The sequence below is a fragment of the Eublepharis macularius genome, chromosome 1 (assembly GCF_028583425.1).
Source record: "Eublepharis macularius isolate TG4126 chromosome 1, MPM_Emac_v1.0, whole genome shotgun sequence".
Classification (NCBI taxonomy): domain Eukaryota; kingdom Metazoa; phylum Chordata; class Lepidosauria; order Squamata; family Eublepharidae; genus Eublepharis; species Eublepharis macularius.
In genome coordinates this window covers 134,551,118-134,578,833 of record NC_072790.1, presented here as the reverse complement: position 1 = coordinate 134,578,833, position 27,716 = coordinate 134,551,118, and the positions used below count along the sequence as shown (strand labels likewise).

Below are 27,716 nucleotides of genomic sequence, written 5' to 3'. Positions count from 1 at the left end.
ACGGTTGCTACCGCGTGAGCAGGAACAACGAGCCGTTCGGAACTTCCAGACTCCCTGAGTGAGTAGATGTCTTCCTCCTCCACTTCTCTACCCAGGTCTTGTGCTGTGCACATCTTCCAGCACTTCAGGTATACACCTCTCTAAGTGCGCTTATCAGCCACTGGCTCTCACCCAGTGCTCGACTTGCCACCTTAGGTGCACCTCTAGTAGCTGCCACACAGCTCTCTCACTACTATGGGCATGCTACTTGCAGCCTTTTCTCGTCCTCCTTACACCATCTTCGCACATCCCCAGGCCGAAGTCTTGGAGTGTGCCACTGTTCTTGTCAGTCCAGTAAGAGGGCACCTTCCCTTGCAGCATCATATGGAACAACCGGTAAAGCACTGGGGCTAAAGAGCTGCACCAGCATGTCAGTCCTTGGTAGGGTCAAATCCAGTCCGGGCTCCGAACACCTGGATCCAGTCTCCCCAGCAGGGTAAGCCCAAAGAGGGGCCCTCTCGCCCCGACACACGTGTTTCCGGTGTTCCCGAGGGCATCGTTAGGGACTTCATAACTGATGAAGAACTTTCACACAAGTTTGGAGTGTCCCCTGGACATATACAGGAGCGAGCGTTCCATTTGACGGGTACTTGTCATGTCGGGAGGGAGGTATTAAGCACTGTCTGTCTACTTGCCCAATATATTGGGCAAAGGAAACATGAAGTGATTAAGTCCCATAATAATGTTCCTTAATTCATATTTAAGTGTTAATGATCTTCATGTTCTGCTTGGAAATTTCCCAGAATGATCCCATCAACTACTGTTAAAAATGGAATGATGGACTAGATACAGAGCCAGTGTGGTGTAGCAGTTAAGAGCGGGAGGACTCTAATCTGGAGAACAGGGTTTGATTCCCCAGTCTTCCTGAGCTGTCAGCCCCACCCACCTCACAGAGTGATTGTTGTGGGGATAACAACATACTTTTTAAACCTCTCTGAGTGGGCGTTAAGTTGTCCTGAAGAGCAGTATATAAATCGAATGATGTTGTTATAGAACTCAAATATGAGGCTCTGTTTATGATATTGAGGCATGGCAAGGCACACATTGCACTATAAGGTCTCTATAGAGGACCAAGCTGTTTTGTGTTCTTTCTGAAGTAATGGATGGGTAGGAGCGTTTCTGTGTAAATGGCTACACATACTCTCTTTAATCTTCTATGCTTTTGATTAATGATAAACGAGAACAAATAACATGCGTGACCTTTCATCTTTAGTAATAACCTAAGATGGAATAAGTCCAAGTCCTGATTCTTATAAAAGAAGTTTATTATTTACAACCTTAGTATAAAAAAGGATAGTTCAAAATACATGCTATAAGCCTTTCCATTTGTAATATTAAAAACAACTGAAAGAATCACTAATTGTGCACTTAATCAAAAGTGATTTAGTTCTGCATATTATCATAGCACTTGTCTTCAGAAGTACCACGTTCATGCTATTCACTGCATCATTATTCAGAAAGAGAAAGACACATGAAAGACAATCCCTATTCTTACTAACATCCTTCATTGCAACATCAGTTCCAAAGTGTTTTAGGAACCAATGCCTTCAACTCTACCTTTTCATCTGCTATCCTTAAACCCACTGGTCTCTCTCTCCTTTTCAGGTCTTGGTAAAATAAGAGATTATTACTGGATCAAGTTTATTATTTTTAAATTGCCCTTCTCATAGAGTGCAAATGTTATCAAATTTGAAGGGTGTGAAAGAATCAGATTTTAAAACAAGCAAAAATACAAGTGGCCACTGCATTTCCCCTCTAATTAAGTGATATGATCACATAATTTAATAGTAAGCACCTGCTAGGCAATATGCTAAAAGATAATTAAATTTTATGCAAATATTAAAAGGGAATCCTTATATCTCTTTTTTCTGTATTTCCTCAGAAGAAATCAGAAGAGAGTATCACTAACAGTTTGGAAAGACTTCAGTTCATTATAGTGTTTTGGATAGGAAAAACCCAAGACTGTAAATTGGAGCCTGTGTCTGCACAAGCATTTTGGTTTTGCTCGAAGGCAAGCAGTTCAGTGAGCTCTTAAGATGTGTTATTGCTGTTACCATCCTCATCAAATGTAACCCAGTGACTGAAATCTGTTGGATTGGTAAGTTTTAAATCTTTTAGAACATGTGTTGGGCTGATAGGCAATGGTGAAGCTATTGACTGATGAGAGGCAAAGTCTGCCTCAGGGTTTAACTGACAGGGGCTTCCTGTAAGGAGATCATTATTTAAGAAATCCTGTGGCTGTTGGGTATTCAAGAGAAGAGGAACCTGCTGGCCAGCATCCAGCTCTGAAGCAGTCAGCCTCAAGGATGTAGAACAAGCGTCAACTGGACTGGCAATGATGGCTGCTGCAGGAAAACACGGCTCGCTAGGACAAAGAGGAAGGGGACCAGAATCCTGTATTACAGAACAATGTTCTAATGGATTGTTGTTGTTGTTGGAATTGTATGTTAAACCCTTCAGAAACAAGCTATCACTGTTGTGCAGAACTTGGAGGTGAAAATCAGGAGGGGCAGACTTCTTTCTTCTGGGGGGGACTCTTGGGGCAAAAGTAGAATTCTGAGGAGGAAACACAGAACTGTCCTCTAATGAGTGTACTGCTAGCTGCCTTTCACTGCTCCTCCTCCTCCTCTCAGAGATTTTGCCAGGATGCATTGTCCTTGGCTTAGGAACAGGAGCTGCCCTTGTAGGACTCACAAGGGCTCTTGATTCAAGGCAAGGCTCTGGCTGTGCAAAGCAGAAGTGACCCACAGGCTGTTCAAACTGCTCTTCTGGATAGTGGGGCTGAGAAAAAGATGATAAAGTCTCAGTCAATTGCTATTCCACCAACACCTCACAAGAAAATAAGCAAGAAACACACAGTGAAAATTTGGTTCAAGCCTCATCAAGCAAAGTTGACATATTGTGCAAGCTGTTAGCCTTATAACAGCAGGATTCCAGTAACACCTTAAAGGTCAACAATATTTTCAGGGTATAAGCTTCTGAGAGTCATAGTCCCTATATCCCAGGAATCTCCATTCCTTCTTGTATCTGACAAAGGCAGCTTATGCTTTGAAAATCTTGATGGTCTCTAAGGTGCTATGGACTCAAATCTTGCTGTTCTACTGCAGACTAACATGACCACCCACCCGAAACTGATACCTTTTTGCACATGCCGTATCAAATCTGGTATCATTTGAGATTCCTAAAAAACTCCACTTTCATTTTTTCAAACATCAGCAAAATTCTAACCCTTAGTAGTGAAAAAATCTGTTTAAAATGTGCAAAAAGTGTTCTGCGGACAGAGCCCTCTACCTTGCATAGCTATTTGCTCCTATTCCCCAGATACATTCCACCTCAATTCCCCTCTAAGTATCTGCACATCTCTTCTAACACACCTGCTGCAAAAAATCCCTTCAAAGTGCCACAAAAATTCAACTAAGTTTTCAGGACTCAGCTAGTCAATGTAATTTGAGCACATGTAAACCAATCATGAGACATTCCCTTGGTTGGCATAATTCTAAGCATAAAACTTGTATTTCCTTGGAACAGAAGATGATTTTCCTTGAATAACTCTGCATCAAAGCAAATGAAAAGTGAAAGACATGAGCCTATAAGGTACTCTTTCAATGTCCCACCACCTGCTACCACAGAGATAGTTTGATTAATATGCATGTGGAATTGGTGTATAAATCTTAGTGGAAGCCTGATGTGCTTTCACTTGCACTAAGGCTTTACTTCCTTTACTACACACTTCCTACAGTAAACTTTACACTAGCACTTGAGAAGAGAAAAAGACTCAATACCTAATTACTCACTTCAGTGACAGTGTTGCTTTAATGGCCCACAAATATCACACTTATCCTGTTAGGTAAGACAGACTGTGGCACTTACATGTTCAGGTTTCCCTCCCATCCTTTGCAAGGGGACTGGCTTCTTAGCAGTGGGAACTTTGGGTGGAGGCCGATGAGGCACGAATGCTGGAGTTGACTGCAGGTTGTGAAGCAGTGCTGGCTTTGAAACACTGGGGAAAGTTTCAGGCTTAGTGGCCTGTGTTCTTATAGGAACAGGTGCCAGGGCTTCCTCTGTTGTCACTGCAATGAAAAAAACGTAGAAATGCATTTTGAATATATCTAGCACGTGGAATAAAGTATCATTTCTAAAATACTCTTATTCTGAACAGTGTTTCAATTTATTATGATTAATAGTGGTTCCATCTTCCTGAAAAGATCAAAAGTAAAAATGTTACTGGACTTCCGGTTTGGGATCCATGGAGGTCTAACGCAGCTCTAAGTGCAGAGCTGACCGGGCTGCCGTTTCAGCGGCCAGAGGGGCACAAATAGCCCCCGGCCACCTGCTCTCAGGCGGAGAACAGGCAAAGAACGCTCAAAGACCTCAGGGCGCGTCGATCTCGGGCGAGGGGGGGTTCTGCGCTAAGGACTCTCTCTCGACCCTTGAGGTCCCACCCTTCGACAGGTCGGCATAGATCTCTGCGGCAGACCCGGGGCCAGTGCGGCTGGCATAAGACCTTTGTGCCCAAGCTTCAACAGGGGGAAAACAAACGGAAAGAGAACTTAAGATTGAAGCAGTGATTACAACCCAGAAAGACGTTTGAAAAGGTAAAGATCACTATCTCCTGAATTGGGATGGACTGTTAAGAGTAACGAAGTTTTAAAAGGACTTTTTAAACTGCAACAGACTTATTATAAGGAGGGGGAAACCCGGCAAGAAATAGATTGGAAAAAGGACTAAGTAAAAAGAAGTAATTTAAGAAAAGGGACATTTGTTTATCATACCTGTGGTTGAGAATCGATAGCAGGCTGTGGGAAAATTGCTACCATCGCGAGAGCTGCAGCGGAGAGTCGGGAAACAGGAAGTACGTAATAGTGATAGAGTCGTCAGAAGGAGACGGCCCCTACTGGAAGACAGGAAGAAGGGCATCGCCATTTTTGAACAGGGAAGGGCTTTGGCTTCAGCAAGGGCGGAAGTAGGACATCTTGGATTGCAAAAGGGTACAGAGAAACCATAGAGAAAAGACGCCCGACATTTTGGATTTTCGGAGCGATTTTTGTTTATTTAAAGGACCGGGACTTTTAAATTAGTTAAAAGAGCAGAGTCACCTGGGCTCAGGAGCACATGGTCTGCAGCTGCTAGAGGAGGTAAGGGCTTTTTGCCTTTCTTGGCTGTGGTGGGTTAAGCTGAGAAGCTAAGGGTGGTCCTCTCTAGCTTTGGGGCTTTTTGTGTGTAGTTTTGTGTTGATTTGAGTGTAGGTTTGAGGCTAAGTGTGTTTGGGCTTGATTGTGTTTGAGGGTGAGTGTGTTTGTAAGGCTGCTGGGGGTTGCTGGAGTACAAGCCACACACCCCCTTTGTGCTCACCTCCTGTGCTTAGCAGGAAGTGACCTTTTGCATTGAAAAGGCAACTGCTGGGCAGGGGCGCGAGCCTTTGGCGCGAGCCGAAGGGCGAGAGCTAAAGGGCTCTTGGCCTGTGGCTCTTAGCCGGGGGATCATAGCCGTTTTCTTTCCTCTTAGTGTGTTGTTCCTAAAACAGAATAATGAAGTCAGAATGCCAGCAGGGGGTTGGGGGCTTTCCAGTGTATTGCACTGAGTGTCACATGTATGACTATCTGCCTTCTGGTCAGAAGTCCTGGATGTGTGCTCGCTGCAAGGAGCTCCTGGTTCTCAGGGAACGAGTACGTACCCTTGAGGCCAAGGTGGCTGACCTGGAGAAGCGGAGACAGTTAGATAGGCACGAGGACAAGATTCTCAGGGACAGGATAGATGTGTCCCACTCTAAAAATGGCAGCGTTCTTGTTGTCAAGGAGAATGAGGATCTTGTGAAATCAGGGCACCGTACTGAGGATAAGGGGAACATGCCCTCAGAAGGGACCTCTTCTTCAGTTGGTGAGCAGGTTTCCTTTCGCATCAAGGAACCATCCCTGGGTGGGGCGGGAGGGAGGCTCTTGGTAGTTGGTGATTCGATCCTTAGACAAGTAGATAGCTGGGTGGCACAACCGCGTTCTGACCGTATGGTGACTTGCCTGCCTGGTGCGAAGGTAGCGGACATTACGCGTGTTATAGATAGGTTGGTAGATAGTGCTGGGGAAGAGTCAGCGGTCGTGGTCCATGTTGGAACCAACGATGTTGGGAAATGCAGTCGTGAGGTCTTGGAACAAAAATTTAGGCTGTTAGGCAGGAGACTCAAGGCCAGGACCTCCAAGGTAGCCTTCTCAGAAGTGCTACCTGTTCCACGCGCAGGGCCAGAGAGACAAACGCAGATCAGGAGTCTCAATGCGTGGATGAGACGATGGTGTAGGGAGGAAGGGTTCAAGTTTGTTAGGCACTGGGATTCTTTTTGGGACAAGCGGGAGCTGTACAAGAGAGACGGTCTCCACTTGTCCCGAGAAGGAACCCGGCTGCTGGCACTTAAAATCAAAAAGGTGGCAGAGCAGTTTTTAAACTAAATGCTAGGGGAAAGCCGACAAGAGATAAAGTGTCTCTGGTTCAGGATGGTTCATCTCAGAGAGATGAAGGGCTAGGTATAACACTTCTACAGGGAGATAGATTAGAGTTGTCAACTGAGATGGAGACAAACAGTGCAGATGACCTAACTACGTCTCGAGGCAAAGTGTGCCGGGGAAGTTACAGGTGTTTATATACAAATGCTAGAAGTGTCCGAGGTAAAATTGGGGAGCTGGAATGTTTAGTGTTGGGCGAATCCATAGACATTGTGGGCATATCAGAAACTTGGTGGGATGAGGAAAATCAGTGGGACACGGTGATTCCTGGATATAAATTATATCGGAAGGATAGGGAGGGAAGGGTTGGTGGTGGGGTGGCTCTATATGTCAGAGAAGGTATACATTCCAGTAAGATTGAGAAGGTAACTGAATTAGATTCGCTTCTGGAAATGCTATGGGTTGAAATTACGGGCCCAAATGGAAACTTAACTGTGGGAGTTTGTTATCGCCCTCCAGATCAGAAAATAGAGGAGGATTATAAAATGATGACAGGATTAAAGATGGCTGCTAAACAAAAAAACTGTGTTGTAATGGGTGATTTTAACTACCCACACATTGACTGGGCCAATGGGTGTTCGAATCGGGGGAGAGAAAGTGAGTTTCTAGACTGTCTCAATGACTGTGCTATGGAACAGATGGTTACAGAACCTACTAGGGGAGAGGTGATCCTGGATTTGGTCCTCAGTAATGCTGAAGACCTGGTGAGAGATGTAAATGTGATTGCACCACTTGGGAACAGTGACCATAATGTTATTGAGTACAACATATGTATAAATAGGAAATTGCCAAATAAGACCAACACAGCCATGTTTAACTTCAAAAGGGGTAACTTTTCTGAGATGAGGGGGTACGTGAAGAAGAAACTGAAAGGGAAAGTAAAAAAGGTCAAAACACTTGGGGAATCTTGGAGACTATTTAAAACTACAATCCTGGAAGCTCAAATTAAATATATACCGCTGGTTAGGAAAGGCACAAATAGGTTTAGGAAAAGGCCAGCATGGTTAACAAGCAATGTAATAGAAGCTGTAAAAGGTAAAAAGGATTCTTTTAGGCAGTGGAAAACTAGTCGGAGTGAGGTTGATAAAAAGGAGCATAAGCTGTGGCAAAAAAAGTGCAAGTCTGTGATCAGACAGGCAAAAAGGGAATATGAGGAGCATATTGCAAAGAACATAAAGAAAAACAATAAACAATTCTTTAAATATATTAGAAGTAGGAAACCAGCTAGGGAGGCAGTGGGGCCCTTGGATGACCAAGGCGTAAAAGGATTACTAAAGGGTGATAGGGAAATGGCCGAGAAGCTGAATGCGTTCTTTGCTTCTGTCTTCACTGTGGAAGATAAGAAGTGCATGCCCACTCTGGAAGCACTGACTTTGGGAGGGGTTTTGAAAGACCTGAGTCACATTGAGGTGACGAGAGAGGAGGTTATGCGACTGCTAGATAATTTAAAAACTGATAAATCACCGGGCCCAGATGGCATACATCCAAGAGTTCTGAAAGAACTCAAGTGTGAACTTGTAGATCTCCTCACAAAAATATGTAATCTGTCATTAAACTCTGCATCTGTTCCTGAGGACTGGAAGGTAGCTAATGTTGTCCCCATCTTTAAAAAAGGTTCCAGGGGAGATCCGGGAAATTACAGGCCAGTCAGCCTGACGTCAATACCGGGTAAGTTGGTGGAAACTATTATCAAAAATAAAATTAGTGGGCACATTGATGACCAAAAGCTGATGAGGAAAACTCAGCATGGGTTCTGTAAGGGAAGATCTTGTCTCACCAATCTGTTAGAGTTCTTTGAGGGAGTGAACAAACAAGTGGACAAGGGAGACCCGATAGATATTGTTTATCTTGACTTCCAGAAAGCTTTTGACAAAGTTCCTCATCAAAGGCTCCTAAGTAAGCTCAGTAGCTATGGGATAAAGGGCCAAGTCCTCTTGTGGATCGAAAACTGGCTAATTAATAGGAAACAGAGAGTGAGTATAAACGGGCACTTCTCACAGTGGAGGGTGGTGAGCAGTGGGGTGCCACAGGGGTCGGTATTGGGTCCAATGCTTTTTAACTTGTTTATTAATGATTTGGAATTGGGATTAAGCAGTGAAGTGGCTAAATTTGCAGATGACACGAAATTGTTCAGGGTGGTGAAAGCCAGAGAGGATTGTGAGGCACTCCAAAGGGATCTGTCGAGGCTAGAAGAGTGGGCATCCATGTGGCAAATGAGGTTCAATGTAGCCAAGTGCAAAGTAATGCACATTGGAACCAAAAATCCAAAATATAAATACAAGTTGATGGGGTCTGAACTGGCGGAGACTGACCAAGAGAGAGATCTTGGAGTCATGATAGATAACTCACTAAAAACGTCAGCACAGTGTGCGACTGCCATAAAAAAAGCTAATGCTATGCTAGGGGTTATTAGGAAAGGGATTGAAAACAAATCAGCCGGTATCATAATGCCTCTGTATAAATCGATGGTGAGGCCTCATTTGGAGTACTGTGTACAGTTCTGGTCGCCACACCTTAAAAAAGATATCATAGCACTGGAAAAAGTACAGAGAAGGGCAACTAAAATGATTAAAGGGTTGGAACACTTTCCCTATGAGGAAAGATTGAGGCGCTTGGGGCTCTTTAGCCTGGAGAAAAGACGACTGAGGGGAGACATGATAGAGGTTTACAAGATAATGCACGGGTTAGAGAAGGTAGAGAAAGATGTGTTTTTCTCCCTTTCTCACAATACAAGAACTCGTGGGCACTCTATGAAATTATTGAGCAGTCGGGTTAGAACAGATAGAAGAAAATACTACTTTACACAAAGGGTGATAAACACATGGAATTCGTTGCCACAGGAGGTGGTGGCAGCTACAAGCATTGCCAGCTTCAAGAGGGGACTGGACAAATATATGGAGCAGAGGTCCATCAGTGGCTATTAGCCACAGGAGATAGATGGTATTCTCTTTGTGGGGAGGTGGTGCTCTGTTGTCTTGGTGCTGGAAGGAAGGCAGTGGGAGGGCATCTGGTGTCCTGGCCTCACTGACAGTCCTTTAGATGGCACTGGATTTCTAGCCACTGTGTGTGACAGAATGTTGGACTGGATGGGCCACTGGCCTGATCCAACATGGCTTTGCTTATGTTTGCTTATGTTCTTAAAAGGATTATCAATTTGGACGCCACGGAGCTAAGAAAACGTGCAGACTCGTGGGAGCGAGGTAAATCAAGCCCCACGATGTCGAAGAAAGAATGGCAAGCAGCCATAGAGAACTTGGACAAAAAATTCTGTGAAATGCTAAAGGAGCTTAAAGAAACAAAATTGGAGTTGGTGAAAGAAGTCAAAGATGTCAAAGAGACAGTTAAAAATGAGCTGGCAGAAGTAAAAAAGGGAATGGAGACGATACAAACCGACTTGCAGGCAGCGCAGCAAAAAGTTAACGATGTGGAGAAGGCGATGGACAATCTTACAGAGACGCAGCGAACGGATATGAGAGTAATGAGGGGAAGAATGGCAGTTGCGGAGAGTAAATACATGGAGAAGCAGCTGAGGTTTCGAGGTTTGCCGGAAGTAGAAGGAAAGACAGCACAAGAACAGGTGACTGAAGTGTTAGCTGAATACCTGGAAAAGGAGGAGGAGGAGGTTGTGGCTTTCCTGGATGTGGTGTACCGAATAAATTCCAGATTTGCGACCCAGAGAAAGGTACCAAGGGATGTGATAGTGCAATTTACGACAAGGAACGTAAGGGAAATGATAGTGACCAAGCAATTTCAAGATCCACTGATAGTTGATGGCAAGACAATTATCATTATGAAGGAGTTACCCAGATCGGTGCTCTTGGACCGGAAAAAATACAAAGTGTTAGTCCAGACTTTGAAAGACATGAAAGTAAGATATAGATGGGAATTACCAGAAGGGATATCTTTTGAATTTGGAGGAGTAAGAAAGCGCATCAGATCTGAATTGGAAATGGAAAGGTTCATGACGGACAATGAAAAAGACTTACCAACAACAAGGCTTTGAATATGGAGTGCAAAGTTTTATCGTGGAATGTAAATGGACTCAACTCACCTAATAAGCGAAAAAGTATTTTCCACTGGCTATTAAAACAGAAATGTGATATAGTTTGCTTACAAGAGACTCATATTAGAAATCAGGACGTAAAATACCTTAAAGTAAGTAAATTGGGCATTGAATTTGTAGCGGCCTCAAAAAAGAAAAAAAGGGGAGTGGTATTATATATAAAAGAAGAGCTACAGCCAAAGGTGATAATTAGAGATGGGGAAGCCAGATTTATAGCAGTGGAATGTATTTGGAATTTAAAGAAAGTGTTGGTGATTGGAATATATGCACCTAATGGAGCTAAAGAGTGCTTTTTTGAGGATTTAAAGAAGCAACTAGATGAACTTTCATATGATCAGATAATACTTGCAGGAGACTTCAATGGAGTTACGAATTTGGAACAGGATAAGAAATCAGCCACTACACAAAAGAAAAGAGGACTATTACCAAAGACTTTTTTTGGATTAATGCAACAGGAAGCGCTGGAAGATGTGTGGAGAACGCAGAATCCCACAAGCAGACAATATACCTTTTTCTCTGCAAGACATTCTACCTTATCGCGTATTGATATGATCTGGGCCTCAAAGGACTTAGTACTTTGGACTAAGGAAGCAGAAATAATGCCTATGGTAGGCTCAGATCATAACCCAATTATGTGGAAGTTTGGAAAAATAATTAAGAGAAAAGGATGGAGAATAAATGAGGATTTGTTGCAAGAGGGAGAAAATATGGAAATGTTGAGAAGGGAGACTAAATTCTTCATACAGTACAACATGAATCAAGAAGTACCAACCAATAAGGTATGGGACACGTATAAAGCAGTAATCAGAGGTGTATTAATGGACTTAAATGGAAGACTTCGAAGGAAAAAAGAGGAGAAGAGACAGGAGATTATGGAAAAAATAAAAGCCAAAGAAATACAGCTGAAGAAAAGACCAGGGAAAAAGAAAATATATCAGGATATTAAAATCCTTCAGGAGCAGTTGACGGCTATGAACAATAAAGAACTGGAATGGAATCTTAAAAGACTGAATCAAAAGTCGTTTGAAGGGGCGAATAAACCTGGGAAATTTTTGGCATGGCAATTGAAGAAAAGAAAGGAGAAAAAGATAATAAATAAAATATGTGATGACAATAAAGTACACTTGGAACAGGTCGCTATTAGCAGAGCCTTTTATAAATTCTACGCTAAATTGTATGATAAGAAAGAAGTGAATAAAGATGCGATAGCCGCATATTTGGAGAAAATGAAGCTTCCAGTAATTTCCGAGAAGTGGAGAGTTAAACTAAACAGCGAAGTAACAGAAGAAGAGATAAGGAAGGCAATACAGTCAACAAACTTAGGAAAAGCGCCAGGGCCTGATGGACTTACAGCTAAGTTTTACAAGGCAATGGCCAATGAACTGGTACCGTTTTTAAAAGAGGTGATCAATGGTGTTTTGAGGGACCAAAGGATCCCAGATACCTGGAGTGAAGCAAATATATCATTGATCCCCAAAGAAGGACAGGACTTGACCAATGTCAAAAACTACAGACCTATCTCTTTACTCAATAATGACTATAAGATTTTTGCAAAGATCTTGGCGAAGAGAATAAAGGGATGGCTAGCCGAAGCTATTGGAGAAGAACAAGCAGGCTTTTTACCAAATAGACAAATTAGAGACAACCTAAGGACAGTTATAAACGCTATAGAATATTATGACAGGCGATGTGATAAGGAGGTTGGTTTCTTCTTTGTAGACGCTGAAAAAGCATTTGACAATTTGAACTGGGACTTTATGTTTGCCACCATGGAACAGCTACAAATGGGGGAAAGGTTCATAAGAGCAGTGAGAGAAATTTATAGAGACCAGAGTGCAGCAATTGTGGTGAATGACGAGCTGACTAAAAAACTGATTATTGGAAAGGGTACAAGACAAGGTTGCCCGCTATCCACATTGTTGTTTATTTTGGTTCTTGAAATTTTGATGATGCAGATTCGAGAAGACAATGCAATCCGTGGTATAAAGATAAAAGACTTTTCCTATAAGGTCAGAGCGTTTGCAGATGATATAATGTTAATTGTGGAAGATCCAATTGAAAACATGCCTAAGGTAATAGAAAAAATTAAAGAGTTTGGAGACTTGGCAGGTTTCTATGTAAACAAAAAGAAATCAAAGATTTTATGTAAGAATATGACCAAACAAAAACAACAGTTATTAACGGAAATAACAGATTGCGAGGTAACAAGTAAGGTGAAGTACTTGGGAATTGAATTGACTGCAAAAAATATAGATCTATTCAAGAATAATTATGAGAAATTATGGACTCAAATAGAGCATGATTTGATTAAATGGAATAGACTGAACTTGTCATGGCTGGGAAGAATTGCAGTAATTAAGATGAACGTGTTACCAAGAGTTATGTTTCTGTTACAGACGATATCAATCATTAGGGACTCCAAGCAATTTGATAAATGGCAGAGGAAAATATCAGAGTTTGTGTGGGCAGGCAGGAAGCCTCGAGTGAAAATGAAAGTGTTACAAGATGCAAAAGAAAGAGGGGGAATGCAACTGCCCAACTTGAGACTTTATTATGATGCAATCTGTCTGGTATGGTTGAAGGATTGGATCATGTTGAAAAATCGCAAACTGCTGGCCTTAGAGGGATATAAAAAATTATTTGGATGGCATGCATACCTATGGTATGACAAAGTAAAAGCAGATTCTATGTTTCTGCATCACTACATTCGGAGAAGCCTCTTCACAATTTGGAAGAAGTATAAAGAATACCTACAAGAAGGAATTCCCTCCTGGGTGGTTCCATATGAAGTAATAGATCCAAGAACGGTCGACAATGAACAACAGTGTTTAACGTACAAGGAGATAACTCAAATAGAATCTTCTAAAATAAGAATAAGAACGCAACAAGAGTTGTCTCCAAATTATGACTGGTTTCAATATAGACAAGTCAGAGATCTTTATTACTCAGACTGTGCGAAGGGAGGGATAAGGATGGAGGACTCAGAATTAGAGAAAGTAATTTTACAAGAAGACCAAAAGGAAATTTCCAAGGTTTACAAAGTGTTGTTAAAATGGTATACTGAAGATGAGATAGTAAAAGTGCAAATGGTGAAGTGGGCTATAAACTTTAACAAAGAAATAACAATGGAGGCGTGGGAATACTTGTGGAAACATACATTGAAAATCACGACATGTACCAATATTAAAGAGAATATTTACAAAATGATCTACCGTTGGTATCTGACGCCAAAGAAGATTGCGCTAGGGAACTCGAATATGTCTAATAAATGCTGGAAATGTAAAAAACATGAGGGATCAATGTATCACATGTGGTGGACTTGCGAGGTAGCTAGGCAGTACTGGGGGGAAATAATAAGAGTAATGAGTGAGATTTTACAATTTCAAGTTAATAAGAACCCAGAACTCCTGCTACTGAACTTGGGAATGGAAGACATTCCAGCACAACATAGGACATTGATATTTTATATGACGGCAGCAGCCAGACTTTTGTATGCGCAGAAGTGGAAAGTACAAGAAGTGCCAACTATTGAGGACTGGATTTACAAATTGCTGTACATGGCGGAGATGGACAAAATGACAAGAAAATTGAGAGACCTTGATCCAGGGCAGTTTAACACGGACTGGGGAAAGCTGAAACAATATCTGGTGAAAAAATGGGAGGTGGGAGGAGAACTGTGGCAGTTTGAAAACTATTGAGGTACACAGGAGGAGAGAAGTGACTATACCGAGGGGGTGGAGAGTTAATGGAAAAATTCTAAGCAACTTTATATGATTTTTAAGTATTATATTAAGTAGTGTTGATACTATGAGAATTATTGGGATAGAAATTAACTAATCTATATTTTTTGGAAAGATAACCGCATAACATAGAGTGAATATATACATACATACGTAAATTTAAAGATAGGTCTAATTGTTAGACTTATGGTATATGTATAGACAAAGAACAATATATAGAATAGAAGCCTAAGCAAATGACAATAAGTGTGTATAATAAGTATGTGTATAGCAGTATTGGAATTGATGTATAAAGGGGGGCAAATTGTTTGTCCCATATCGAAGAGAATACAAGGAGTAAGATAAAACACAGGTTATCAAAATGAATATTGTTAGTAGTTTTAATGAAGAAGATAGATTAAGAGGTTTCTATTTATATGACAACTTATATGACAATCTATATGTGAAAGGAAGTGGAAATAATGCTTAGAAGAATCTGAAAGTATATTATAATAAATAAATAAAATAAGTATGAAGGGAGTAGAGGGAAAGTGGATAGGGGGTTGGAAAACTGTTGGAAGTCAACAAATAGGGGGGGAAAGGGAGGGGGTTATAATTAGAAGAAATTAAAGAATGTGATTATAATTGTTATTATATGTTTCTAATCCAATAAAAAATTAAAAAAAAAAAAGTAAAAATGTTACTAAACTGGTCAGCAGTGCATTGGCAATCATAGTGATAATGAATCTGGACAAAAATTGTTCTGACTTAAATATTCACTAATTATTTAAATTAGCAGATAATTTAGTGCAAGGTTTTTCAATAAAAATATTACAGGGTTTTAAAAATTCAAATTAATCAAATAAACATAAACATTGCGGGGGGAATAAAATAAATTATGCCTTTCTTGTTTCCTTCAAGAATCAAAAAAAATGTGTCAAAAAGAAAAAATGTGTTAAAGCATGAACTAGATTTCTACAGCAAGGAAGTGTTCTGCCTTTCCCTGGAAATAAGGACACCAATAAAAATTATTTTATCTCCCCATGAATCCTATTAGTGTGGCTCAGTTCTGAAGATTAACACTGTGAATTCAGCAGACTCAGCTCAGGCATATGTTTGCTAACATGCCTGGAGAAAAAAAATGTCCTGTTCCTTTTACAGAGGCTGAATATGCAGAAATTGGCAAATCAAGGACAAGGAGATAAATAACACTTGGCAAATAACATCCTATTAAGCCATAAAAGCGAATAGGGCAGCTTTTCTCCAGGCAGTTGGCAACCCTACCTAGATGTCAAGAATCAGATTTTGTTTTTCCTACATAGCTTGCACTAAATAAGTCTCATATATAATAGTAGGTCTGCAAAGTACCTGAAAGCAGTCTGAATATCCCAAGCTAGTTCTGAGCTTGTTTAAGCGTCAAAGCTCAGTAGAGTCAGCTATAGTTGGTACTTGGATGGGAATCCACCAAGCACGACCAGGGTTGCTACACAGAAGCAGGTAATGGCAAACCACCTTTGCTCATTTTTTGCCTTGAAAACCAGATTATGGATCACTGTAAGACTGTTGTGACTTTTAATTATTAACCTGAAAGTCATCTAGTCCAACCCCCTCATATTTAGGCAGACTTTTTCTTTGCCATCAGCAGGGTGTAGGACCAAGCAAAGCCTGTCATGGCAGAAGGCAGGGCCGGTGCCAGGGTTTCTGGTGCCTGAGGTGAGATACCTACTTGCATCCCTCATTCTGTGCGCACGTGCAAAGTGTGCGCGCTTTGGCTCTGTGTGATGATGTCACTTGTGATGTCATCGCACAGGAGCGTCCCGCTCACCTGAGGCAGGCGGCAACAGCAAATGGGTAGGGAGGCAGCCCGCTTCCCCGCTCGCTGCCACATCACCTGGGCGCCTGGCTCGCTATTTTGCTATTCATGACGTTACTGCTATCAAGCAATGCCTCATTCTGTACTTGCCCAGTAGTGGATGATCATGTTAAGTGTGATCTTGTGTAACAGTCCAACTTGCGTTCAATTCCTCAGCCATCAAATAACTAAGCCAGGTTAGCTGTTCATGTGATGGCTGAAGAGATAAAGCATGCTGGATCCTTTCAGAAGGCTTGAATTTCATCTGGCTTCTGCAGTGTGGTATGATTGCAAGAAGTATTGTGTAGGAAACAAAGGTGATGTGTTTGAAGCTACCTAATAGTTGATGAACTGTGAATGAACGGAGCTTTCCAGAGCTCAGCTACCTCTGCAAAGCAAGTAATCTGTAGACTATGGCAAAACAGAGATTCTTGAAGTTTAACTACTCTGGATTGCTTGTTTTTTTCACAGACTGCCACATTTTCTTATGTCCGGCACCTGGAAGGCCACCTAAAAGGTTATCACTAGGTAGCACTTCCCAACAGCTGTCACAGGATGTGGAAACTACTCACTATGTTACACTTCTATGTTGCTCTCTCTGCAGAAAACTCAGTATGGTTTCTATAGTGGTTTTCCATCCAGGCACCAATCAGGTCCAATCCTATGCAGCTTTGGCAATGTCAAGTTTCAGATGTTCACAAACCATCTAATGCAGTGAAATGCCCACACTGTATATAGAATCTCCATATAGCAATTGCAGACATAAGCAGCTAGAGACTCACTATGTAAGACAGATGAACTATGTAGGAAGCAACTCATAGATTTTTACAGCTACCTCCTGAATTCTCCTTTGTAAACTGCAATGGAAAATTTGGTCCAGAATACCAATGGTTTTACTAATAACAACTGCCTTAGTGAACTAAATTAAACAACCTCCTCTGCATGTGCTTGGTACAAATTCATCAGAATGCATGAGGAATGAATCTGCTTTCTGGCAGACCAGTTGAAAATGCGGCAAATTGGCTGACCACAGTTTTAAGAATCACAGTGGCAAGGTAGCACTTCTATAATAATAGCAAATTAAAGTCAGCGTCACAAAAAAATGATCATTTCTATTACAGGAGACCATTTTCACTTAGCACATTATCATTTCTATAACTTAAGAAGAATGATGAGCTCCCTCAGCAATGGATGTGTTCACTGAATGAGGTCGGCTGGAAAAGGGAGAAACCATCCAGCATGAAACAACAGCTGAGGGCTCCTCTTCTGCCCGCTGATGGTTTGCTTCCCATGTTACACTCCACATGACACAAGAATAGCGGTATTAAAATTTGATGAGGGCTCCAGAAAGAGAGATTTGTTCTGTCTGTCATAGTTATGAAAGGATGTCAAGGCTCTTAGCAGACAGCTCGGCTCAGTTTACCTCCTTTTGCTTGCATTAGGCACCGAATTGCTTCCTCGGCCTCCTGAGGGGTGGTGGTTTTGATCTGTTTGACATTATACGGCTTACTGATTCCAGTCCGTGATTTTGGCTTGCAAGATAAAAAACGAAAAAATGAGAGGGAGTGAAAAGTAAAATACAGGACAGGTATAATATCCATTCGCTGAAGCGAAGTACAAAGATGATAGCAATCTTACTAATTTCCCACCATGACTGGCTTTTTGCTACTGGTCATGAACTAATGTAACCTAATTTCTTCCACAAAAAAGAATACCTTCTATCTGTAAGAAGAAGAGGAATGCTGTCCCTTACTCAGGTTTCAGAGAAGGACAAACCAAAGAGTTAGAAAGATAGAAAGGTCAGTGATTTGTCTATCCTTTGTTCTTTATTACCCTGGCACTATCCTTTGATGTGTAGACTGCTATTCTCAGAGACTTCCTCTTCACAACATCTCATCTTCCTCTCTTTGAGTCTCTCTACATGAGACAGATTACATAAGGATACTCAAGTGAAGGGAGATACAATGTTAGCTGGGAAGCTGAGTTTTAAAAGATCCAAAGGTTCTGTCAATTTCTCTTCTTTACAGAGCCAGCAAAGATGGTTCCTCCAAGGGTTTGTTTATTTCCTCTTCACCGCCCAGAAGGCTCTGTTAGTTTCACCTCCCCTTCTGGGAGGTGAAGAGGATATAAACCCCTTGAGGAGCAATCTGTGCTAGCTCTGTAGAGAGGAAATTAACAAAGCCTTCCGATCTGTCTTTTAAAGCTCGGCTTCCTGGTTAACATTACATCTCCCTTCACTTAAGCGTCCTTGTGTAATTCATTTCATGTAGAGAGACTCTTTGTCACACACTCCTCTCTCTTGGGGGCAGGACAGCCCATCCTGCCATCCACTGGCATCCTTAGACTAGAAAGCTATATATTTGTGTGCGTGCGTGCGTGCGTGTATCCTGTGTGTATAATATATATCCTGTTGAGGGTGGTGCCACTGCTCAATGTTTGTTGGGGCAGCTATGTCCATGGTTCAGAGAAGTCTGGCTACCTTGTTTCTTACATTCAGGAAATTACAAAGGCAGAGTGTTTAGAAGCACTGTTTTCTGATGGGTGAGGGACAATGGATTGCTCTATATATGGACAGATAATTATTCTTGCAGGATTAATTTTAGGAGTCCTCAACATGGTGCCCCATGGCACCTGCTGACACATTTCTTGGTGCCCACCAAGTGTTTTTAGAAGATGAGTGGGGCTTTTTCCCAGCAGGTCTTCTGATTGGCCAGTGAAGGTCCAATGGGCTATGCAGATTAAAATAATGTTGCTTCAGTGGCAGTTGCCACCACAGTGTTTATTTTATTTCCTCTCACTCTTTTTTTCTCACTGTATTTTTAAAATTACCCCTCTTCTCCCCTGCAGTTAGGCTTCCTCTGTGTGTTTGCTTCTGCCACCTGTGGCAGCCATTTTGGGCTTGGCTTCACCTATTGCAGGTGCCCTTTGGGATTGCGTCTGCCAACTTGTGTCAGAATTCCAAAGATGCCTGACACAGGGCTGCCAGGTCCCCCATGAGGGCAGAGAATTTCCTGCTCACAGACCCTGACCCCCTGCCACTCACCTGGCTAGCAGGGGGGAAAGCCCTGAGGAATGAGCTTGGAAGGCAAAAGACTTCCTGGGCCACAGCACAGCGGGTGTGCTCCTGTTGGCCATGATGACATCACTTTCTTAAGTGATACCATTGCAACCAGTGGCGGACATGCTCCTGCGCTTCATGGGAGCCCATTTCCAGAAGTGACATCATCACGTCTGCCAGGAGCACACACACATTAGAAGGTTGTCCCCAGGTAAGTGCCAGGTCCCCCCCCCTTCCACCAGGAGGGCAAGGGGACCTGGCAAACCTATGCCCACAGGCCCAAAAAGCTTGGGGACTCCTGTTTTAGAATGTTCACCATTTTTGTTTGGGGATTTAATTTTCTGATAAGCCATTTTGCAAATTTCATTAGGGAAATGAATTTAAGAAATGTAAGTGGCTTGTTGCTAAACACAAGTAATAATGATGATGATGATGACATTCGATTTATATACTGCCCTTCAGGACAACTTAATGCCCATTCAGAGTGGTTTACAAAGTATGCCATTATTATCCCCACAACAAAACACCCTGTAAGGTGGGTGGGGCTGAGAGAGCTTCAGATAACTGTGACTAGCCCAAGGTCACCCAGCTGGCTTCAAGTGGAGGAGTAGGGAATCAAACCCAGCTCTCCAGATTAGAGTCCCATGCTCTTAACCACTACACCAAACTGATAGAGGTTGAAATGAAAGAATTATAAACACTGCTTTCCATGTTTTCAGAATCAGTACTTGAGAAAGTTGCCTGTGGGTAGTTTTATCATCTGTGGTAGTGCCAGTAGTATAATTTTATAGGTTAAAAGGTAAAGGTAGTCCCCTGTGCAACACCAAATCATTACTGACCCATGGGGGGACGTTGCATCACGATGTTTTCTTGGCAGACTTTTTACGTGGTGGTTTGCCATTGCCTTCCCCAGTCATCTACACTTTACCCCCAGGAAACTGGGTACTCATTTTACCGACCTCAGAAGGATGGAAGGCTGAGTTAACCTTGAGCTGGCTACCTGAACCTGGCTTCTGCCAGGATCGAACTCAGGTTGTGAGCAGAGCTTGGACTGCAGTACTGCAGCTTACCACTCTGCGCCATGGGGCTCATAATTTCATAATTCAGTACTTTATCATTATCTCCCATAGATATTCTGTTCCCCACACTCTGCACAAGAGAAGCAAATCTGGCTGCTGAGCTTGCTCTATCTGCACAAGAGTACAGGGGTGATTTTGCCCAATTCCTGTAAAATCACCCCATGACATTTTGTTCAGGAGAATCTCCTGATCTTCAGAGGGTTTCAAGGGGGAATAATAGAGGAAGAGCCATTTATCTTTTCTGTTTACAGGAGTTATAATCTAAGTATGTACAGATGACACTTTGGCACACTGTTACTGTTTCATTTATAATACTTTGAAAAATTGTGCTGAACTACTCACTGGTTGTTGCGGTGCTCCTGGAAGGAGCTTTGCTGTCTGCAAGATGGAGGACAAGGAGTGGCCTCCTGAAGATATGGAACCATCTGATGTGGATTTTTTAACAGATAAACCAGCTGCAGGGGACAAAAGTGAATTGCTGTAAGCCATGCTGTATATAAATGTAAGAGTGAAAGTCCAACAGTCCAAAATGGCAGGATTGCCAATTTTTTATTCCAGATATTGTGATACTTTTATGGAGGTAGAGCATGGAAAGGGTTAGCAGGCAGAGCCAGGTGAACACACACAGGAGCAGACTAATAGTAAAAGCTGTGGTTGGTGCTGGCAGAGACGGTGGGATGAGCCTGTACTTAATGTGGATGAAGGAGCTATATAAAACCAGCCCCCACATCTGCTCCTGATGTCAAATCATTTGGCTTTGCCTCTGCTGACCCTTCATCCCTCAGCTTAACAGAACTTGTGCATAGGTGGCTGTGGGGGAAGCACACCCAATGTACCCTGCTGAGGTAAGCAACTTGACTTCTTAATGTGTGTCACAGCTTACACGGTTCAGATCTTTACACTACATGATGTTGATTAAGTACAGTTGAATTTTGCTCCCCCTCAAAATCCAGGTTTAGTCAAAAGATTTTGCCAGCTAATATGCTGGCTTTTATCAAAGCAAAAAGAATCCCACGTATAAAGCCTTATAGCAAAACGTATCAGTTAATTTCTTCAAGTGGCTGTGTGAAGTCCTATATGAAGAATAATCTTCCCATTTCAAACAGGATCAATAATGATCTAGACAACCCGTCAGAGGACCAGGAAGAGTATTCTTCATATAGAACTTCACACAGACACTTAAATTTTGCCTCTGTCTGAGACAGCTTTCCGTACTCTTCCTCACTATTTGGATACACAGTGCTTATAACCCTTGCATACAGTGTTTTTGTATACTGTGATATGTTTGTCTTGATGCTGCTAAATTATGCACTTGCATTTTAATATGAATGTGTAATATTAGATAACTTTGATATATTTATCGAATAGCACTTTAGCAGTAGCACTTTCGTATACTCAAGATATGGGGTTCTTTGGAATACAGCACATGTATGAATTGGTACTCCAAATGTGAGAAGGGAGTCATATAATTTTTTTTAATGCTTACTATAAGGTACCACTGTGCATGTTAATGAGGATATATGAAGTAGTGTTTATTAAAGAAATTAACTGACATGTTTTGCTGTAAGGCTTTATTAGTAAGCATACGTGGGATTCTTTTTGCTTTGTTGGATAATTACCGCATTACTCTTTTTGCTTAGATAATATGCTGTCTTTGGCATACGCAAAAGTGGTAAATAGTTCAAGTGAAAAAACAGCTGAACCATTTTTTCTGATTAGTTGAGCAACCCTAAACAGTAATGTAAAATCATCTTTTAAAAATCAAAATACGTGAGAATAAAATGGGGGAAAAGCGTGTCTGCTTTAGCTTCAGTAACGTTTAATTGGTTTAAATATAGTACACTTATGAGTTAAACAAATACAGTTGTCCAAAAGTTCTTTCTATCCATAGGCTCGGGAATAATTCATTACATTTTAACAAAATGGGCAGTAACTATTACAAAACAGTTGCCTCAAGTCATAGCTGATTTATGGAGACACCTGCTGGAGTTTCTTGCTGTCACAGACACTATATTTGATCATATGTAAACTTTTTATGACTTTTAAGCAGTTCATCAGCAGGTTGTGGAAAAATAAAATATTTCTCTTATCTAGACAACCAATTAAAACTAGTAGAAAAGATAAGATATATTTTATTTTAATTACTAGAAAGGACTAGATATAATCTGTTAATCTAGTTTTCAGGAACTTCAAGGCTTTATAAAAAAGTAATCAGTGCAAGTATTTATGACGTTATAGCTAGCTTCAGCAAAAACATCACATTATGAAAAAATATGAAGATTCAGCTAGATTTAGAACAAATTATATTCTTTATAATATAGTCACCTGTTGAGATCATACAGATTAAATTCAAAATTATTGTCACTAATTATAAATAGATATCATTAATTATAAATAGATTGTCACTAATAGATAAATAGATATACAACCAAGATTTGGGGAAAAGAATTGTCAGAAAGAGGTGAGAGTTTGTATTTTTGTGCAAATATGGACTTTTAAAGCATTTCTTAGCATCTTAATATAGTTAGCTAAGATGTGATTCTTTTAAATCTCTTATATTCAGTTAGGCTTGAGAAATGTTAAAGGATCTTATTTTTCTTCCATGTACTATTTCATTAAAGGTAAATGTAGTCCCCTGTGCAAGCACTCATGAGTCATAGGGGAATGTCGCATCACAACGTTTTCATGATGCAAAGTGATTTAAGATTTAAGCGCGTCGTCAATTGCTCCATTCAAAGCTTAAATCACTTTGCATCATGTTATACATCAGGCGTGGTATATTTGATTGAATGTCCTTGTGCTATGTTTTACGTTGGTTGTACTATAAGACCTTTAAAAACTAGGATCTTTGAACATATGTCTAGGATCAGACATAGAATAATGGAGGCGCCCCTGGTCCAACACTTTATTGAGTATCAACATGATGATACTTCCTTTAGAGTATCAGTACTGGAGGTCTTAATGAAGGGACATGTGAATCAAAACAGGTTATTGAAAAGGGAAGCTTTCTGGATTGTCTACTTACAGACGGTCAGACCTCATGGCCTCAACACGGAACTTTCATTGAATTGTTTTTTATAATCAGTTATGTTCCTTTAAAGTTTTTTCAGTGGATAATGAGGACGTGATTTAAGCTTTGAATGGAGCAATTGACGACGCACAGGAGAAGATACAGCTGCCACAGTCTGGATGTTGGGAATACACGCGTCCTTGATAAATGCTTACTAAAATATTTTGTTTTGTGTGAATACAACAGGTCAGTTTGGTTTGGTGTTATATAAAAAACCTTATGTGATATTAACTGTGTATATTAATATAAGAATGTTATTTTGTTGCAGTTGTGAACCACGCCCCTGACGAAGGGGACGAAATCTGTATGTAGCCGGCCCCAGATTGGGCGTGGCGCTCTCTTTTTATTTTGGTTTTAACTTTTGTATTGGAATTATGAAATTGTCTATTTTATCTTTTATTGTGTATTGTTGTTTTATTGTGTATTGTTATTGTAATATATTGTATTATATAATGTTGTAACCCGCTCTGAGCCCACTTGTGGAGAGGGCAAGCAATAAATCTAATAAATTAAATTAATTTAATTTAAATTAATGTCACTATGCTCGGTTAGAAAATATTTTCCTGATACACAACAGGCATGCTCCTGAGTAGACGTTTTTGTTTATGGCTTATGACCAGAGATGGGCACGGAATGGAAAAAACCTGAATCGCTCGGTTCGTGGTTCGTTAATTTCTATGGAACACAAACTTAACGAGCTCACCCAATTTCCGAACTGGTTCAGGGTTTGGGGGGGAAGACTAGGATGGGGGGGGGGAGAAAGGAAAAAAGTACCCTTTTCCCAAACACCTCCCCAGCCCCCAGTCAGTAAGAAAAACAAGAAATCAAGAGAAAAGAAAAGAGGCTTTTCAGCCCCTTTTCCAGCAGCCAGAAGTGCAGGCCAAAGATTCAAGTTCCAATCCCAATTCCAACACCACAGCCAGCCACCAAGATCTCCTCCCCCACTCTAGAGAAACTGAAACCAGGAATCACACAGCTTCCCGTATTTATGGAAAACGCCAAGAGATTGAACAACACAGGAGCACTCTGGTTGGCAGAAAAACCAGCCTAACATGGTTTTGGAAGGAAGAGATTGGTGTTACCATGGCTGCTGAAGGCCCATCTCCTCAGTTGCCTGGAGATTCTACCCCTCCCCCTTTCCTGGCTGGATAGGCCACAGTGGGAGCTCTCTAGTTGGCAGGGACAGCTGCCAATCAAGCCTGGAGGCTTCAGATTGAGGGCAAGCTAAAGACTGCCACTGTTGCCTGGGTGACGGAGTATTTGGTGTCAAAAGTGTCCGAACCGGCAACGGAAAAGTAAGAAAAGTTCGTTTGGTTCGGAAAAACGCGGTCCCATGGAACGTGTGGCTCTTTGACTATGAACCAGCCATTCCGTACGGAATTTTTTTCCATAGTTCATTTTGTGCCCATCTCTAATTATGACCCCTCCCCCACACTGCCATGGTCCAAAACAGAGAGCCTTACCCTCTCTGGGAGGGCAGAGGCTGGCACCAGTAGGGCAAACCAACACAGTGCAATAATATAAACACATTACACTATTATAACATAATTAAGTTTTCTTCCCAAAAAAAGGCACTTCTTGGGAAAGGAGGGGGATGAGGGGAAGGAGGAGGGGGAAAGGGGGAAGGACGAGCTGAGGAGGATGGAGACCAATCAGCAAGAAATGGCATGCAGTGCGGGAGGGAAGAACAGAGGACAGAGTGGAAAAAAACAAAGGGAAAATTCTGCATGATTGAAAAAGCCAAGTCAAAATCGCATTGAGAAAAATATTGGGAAATAAGGGCACACAGAAAATGCAAAGTGAACCCCTGAAAATGCCACATTTAAATCTGAAGGGGGAGTTAAGTGGGTGAAATTTGGAAGAAACTAGAACCAGCGAAAATCGCCCGTGAGGAAAAGGCCCAAGGGAAGTTTTTGCGGGCAGTTGGTGGAAGGAGTTAAGCTTGAAACCCACTAAAATACTTCCTATTGAGAAACAGGTTCTTTTTAAAAAAACTTTGTCATCAGACCTTTTCCAGTTCTTTGATGCTGCTCAGTTTGGGAGATAAACTTTGTGAGCTGAGCAGTTCAAAACTCTAATTGGGTACATATTCATTAATTCATTACATTTCCCCTGAAGGGAGGCCACTGTTATAAAAGCATGGATTAAGTAAGAATCTGTTAGTAAATTACTTGAGTGAGGACAAAAACAAAGAGATGACTAACAATCTGATCCTGCGCATGTTTACTTAGAAGTTAACTCTACACAATTCAACCAGACTTGTTCACAAGGAAACATGCATAAGATTGCAGCTTACATCTGACCAAAACTGCAGAGACCAAGGATGATTTACTTGACTAATGGTTTAATCCTATGTGAATACACTGGGATGTAAATCTCATTGATTCAGCAGAACTTACTTCCAAGGCCATATGTATTTTGTGATTCCACAGAAGTATGGAATGTAGCACTAGGCACAACAGTCATTCTCATTTAAGCATCTAGGCCTCATGACTGCAAAGACTGGCTTCAGTGGGTAGTGCCAGCTAAAATTCCAGGAATGTGAAAGGTGGCTGAGTGGTTGTGGGCTGAGATTCCTTGTTCTCTGCAGAACTCCTGCTCCATGACTAGTATATACAGAATGAATCATACAAAATAAGAGAATTGCTCAGTGCTCATAATTTGTAAAGGAGGGGAATCCAGCTTCGCTTGGCACAAAATTTTAATCAGTTTACGCTGAGCTCACATAGTCTTGCCTCTTTCTTTGAAAATATATTCAGAGCCACAATTTAAAGTTTTCCCACAGGTTTGTAGGAAAAAATGGACTCTCACCTGGAAGAGGTGGTCGCTGCGGTGGCTGAGGCCTACCAGGGACAGAAAAGGACCTGCTTGGGGAACGATGGCGAAACTCTCCACTTCCTTCTAGCTCTTGTTTTAGCTCAGCTAAGTCAGTGTCATCTAGGAAATATGTAAAAATAATTAAAAATAGAAGACAAAGCGAGACAGGACAAAAACTTCAACACTGAGGTTAGATGTTTACAAGCAAAAGAAGACTCTTCCCCAATAGTGTTGCCAATACTGGGTTGGGAAATTCTGGGATATTTGGGCATGGAACCTGGTGGGGTCAGGGCTTGGGGAGAGGAGGGACCTCAACAGGGTATAATGCCAGAATCCATCCTCCAAAGCAGCCATTTTCTCCCAAGGAACTGATCTCTATAGAGTAGCGATCAGTTGTAATTCCAGGAGATCTCCAGGCACCATCTGGAGGTTGACAACTCTATCTCCTAATTAGTGACATACATTCAAGCTATCTTCTTCTGTCAAACATCACTCTTTCAAGCCCAGTCATTGCTCTCTGTCATTCCTAATGGGGGGAAATGAGCCATCACAGGGAAAGTTCAGGCTACAAAGAAGAGGGAAATTTATCTAAGCACTGAACAGACACTTTGAAAAATCACTGGCTTACTGCATTCTATGGTGTTGAGTTTGAATTACAGGGTTTACTTGGAATATACAGTACCACAGAGCTTTCTGAAAAGGATTAAGTGCACATTGTATCCATATCCAATACCTCAAATGATGCATAAGGCCTCTGTATATCCTATGCAGTACAAAGTACAAGCTGGGACAATTATTTATGTTTAGAGACAGACTCCAGCCTGTGGAAAGCCAATCAAGTGAAATCTGACGCCCACACATTGATTTCAGCTTGGGTTAGTTTTTTACAGATGCTGGCAACCAAAATGAACCTCATGAACAAATCCATTTTTAGCATATCCACTGGCCAATTTAAAACGAACAATAAGCTTCCAAAGACAAAGGCTGCATTCAGATATTAAGATAAGCCATGGTTTGTTTAAACTGTGGTTTGTACAACAAACTTTGATTAGTTTACCAGATATAAGTAATAAATACTTGTTTGTGAATAAACCCTTGCTATATTTTTCTTGCCTCCTTCCACTGCCCAGGAGGGAGGAAATCTTCCCTACCCTACCATCTCCATGGCCAGGAGACTGCAACAAGCAGCATCACCAAACAAATTGTGGTTTGTGCATTCATTACTCATAACAAACCACAATTAGTACTATATTTGATTAACAAACCAGCTACAAACACTAACTGGAAATTACAGTTTGCTATCAACTGACAAAATCTGGTTTGTTGGACCCTCTACATTTGAGACATCCAAACTAGAGAGGGTTTAATCAAACCTTTATTTAGAAACCAGAGTTTCTAATCTGAATGCAGATACAGTGGTTCTCTACCCATTTTTATTTTCTGATTGAACACCCAATCAAGTAGTTTAAAAAAAAAAACACTTCAAAGCCCTGAGCCTGCTTGCGGGTAGGGCGGAATATAAATACAA

General features: G+C 41.4%; 1 protein-coding gene across 1 annotated transcript in view; it reads right to left on the bottom strand.

The window, feature by feature from the left end:
* Nucleotides 1–1,328: 1,328 nt before the first annotated feature.
* Nucleotides 1,329–27,716, bottom strand: part of SYNJ2 (synaptojanin 2) — a 106,324-nt gene continuing 79,936 nt past the window's right edge. The window contains exons 23-27 of the mRNA XM_054990154.1: nt 26,183–26,308; nt 20,644–20,756; nt 17,588–17,696; nt 3,910–4,109; nt 1,329–2,820 (exon numbers count right to left, since the gene is read on the bottom strand). Coding sequence (XP_054846129.1) covers nt 2,071–2,820; nt 3,910–4,109; nt 17,588–17,696; nt 20,644–20,756; nt 26,183–26,308 — 1,298 coding nt within the window. The 3' untranslated portion in view covers nt 1,329–2,070. The remainder of the gene's footprint in view (nt 2,821–3,909; nt 4,110–17,587; nt 17,697–20,643; nt 20,757–26,182; nt 26,309–27,716) is intronic.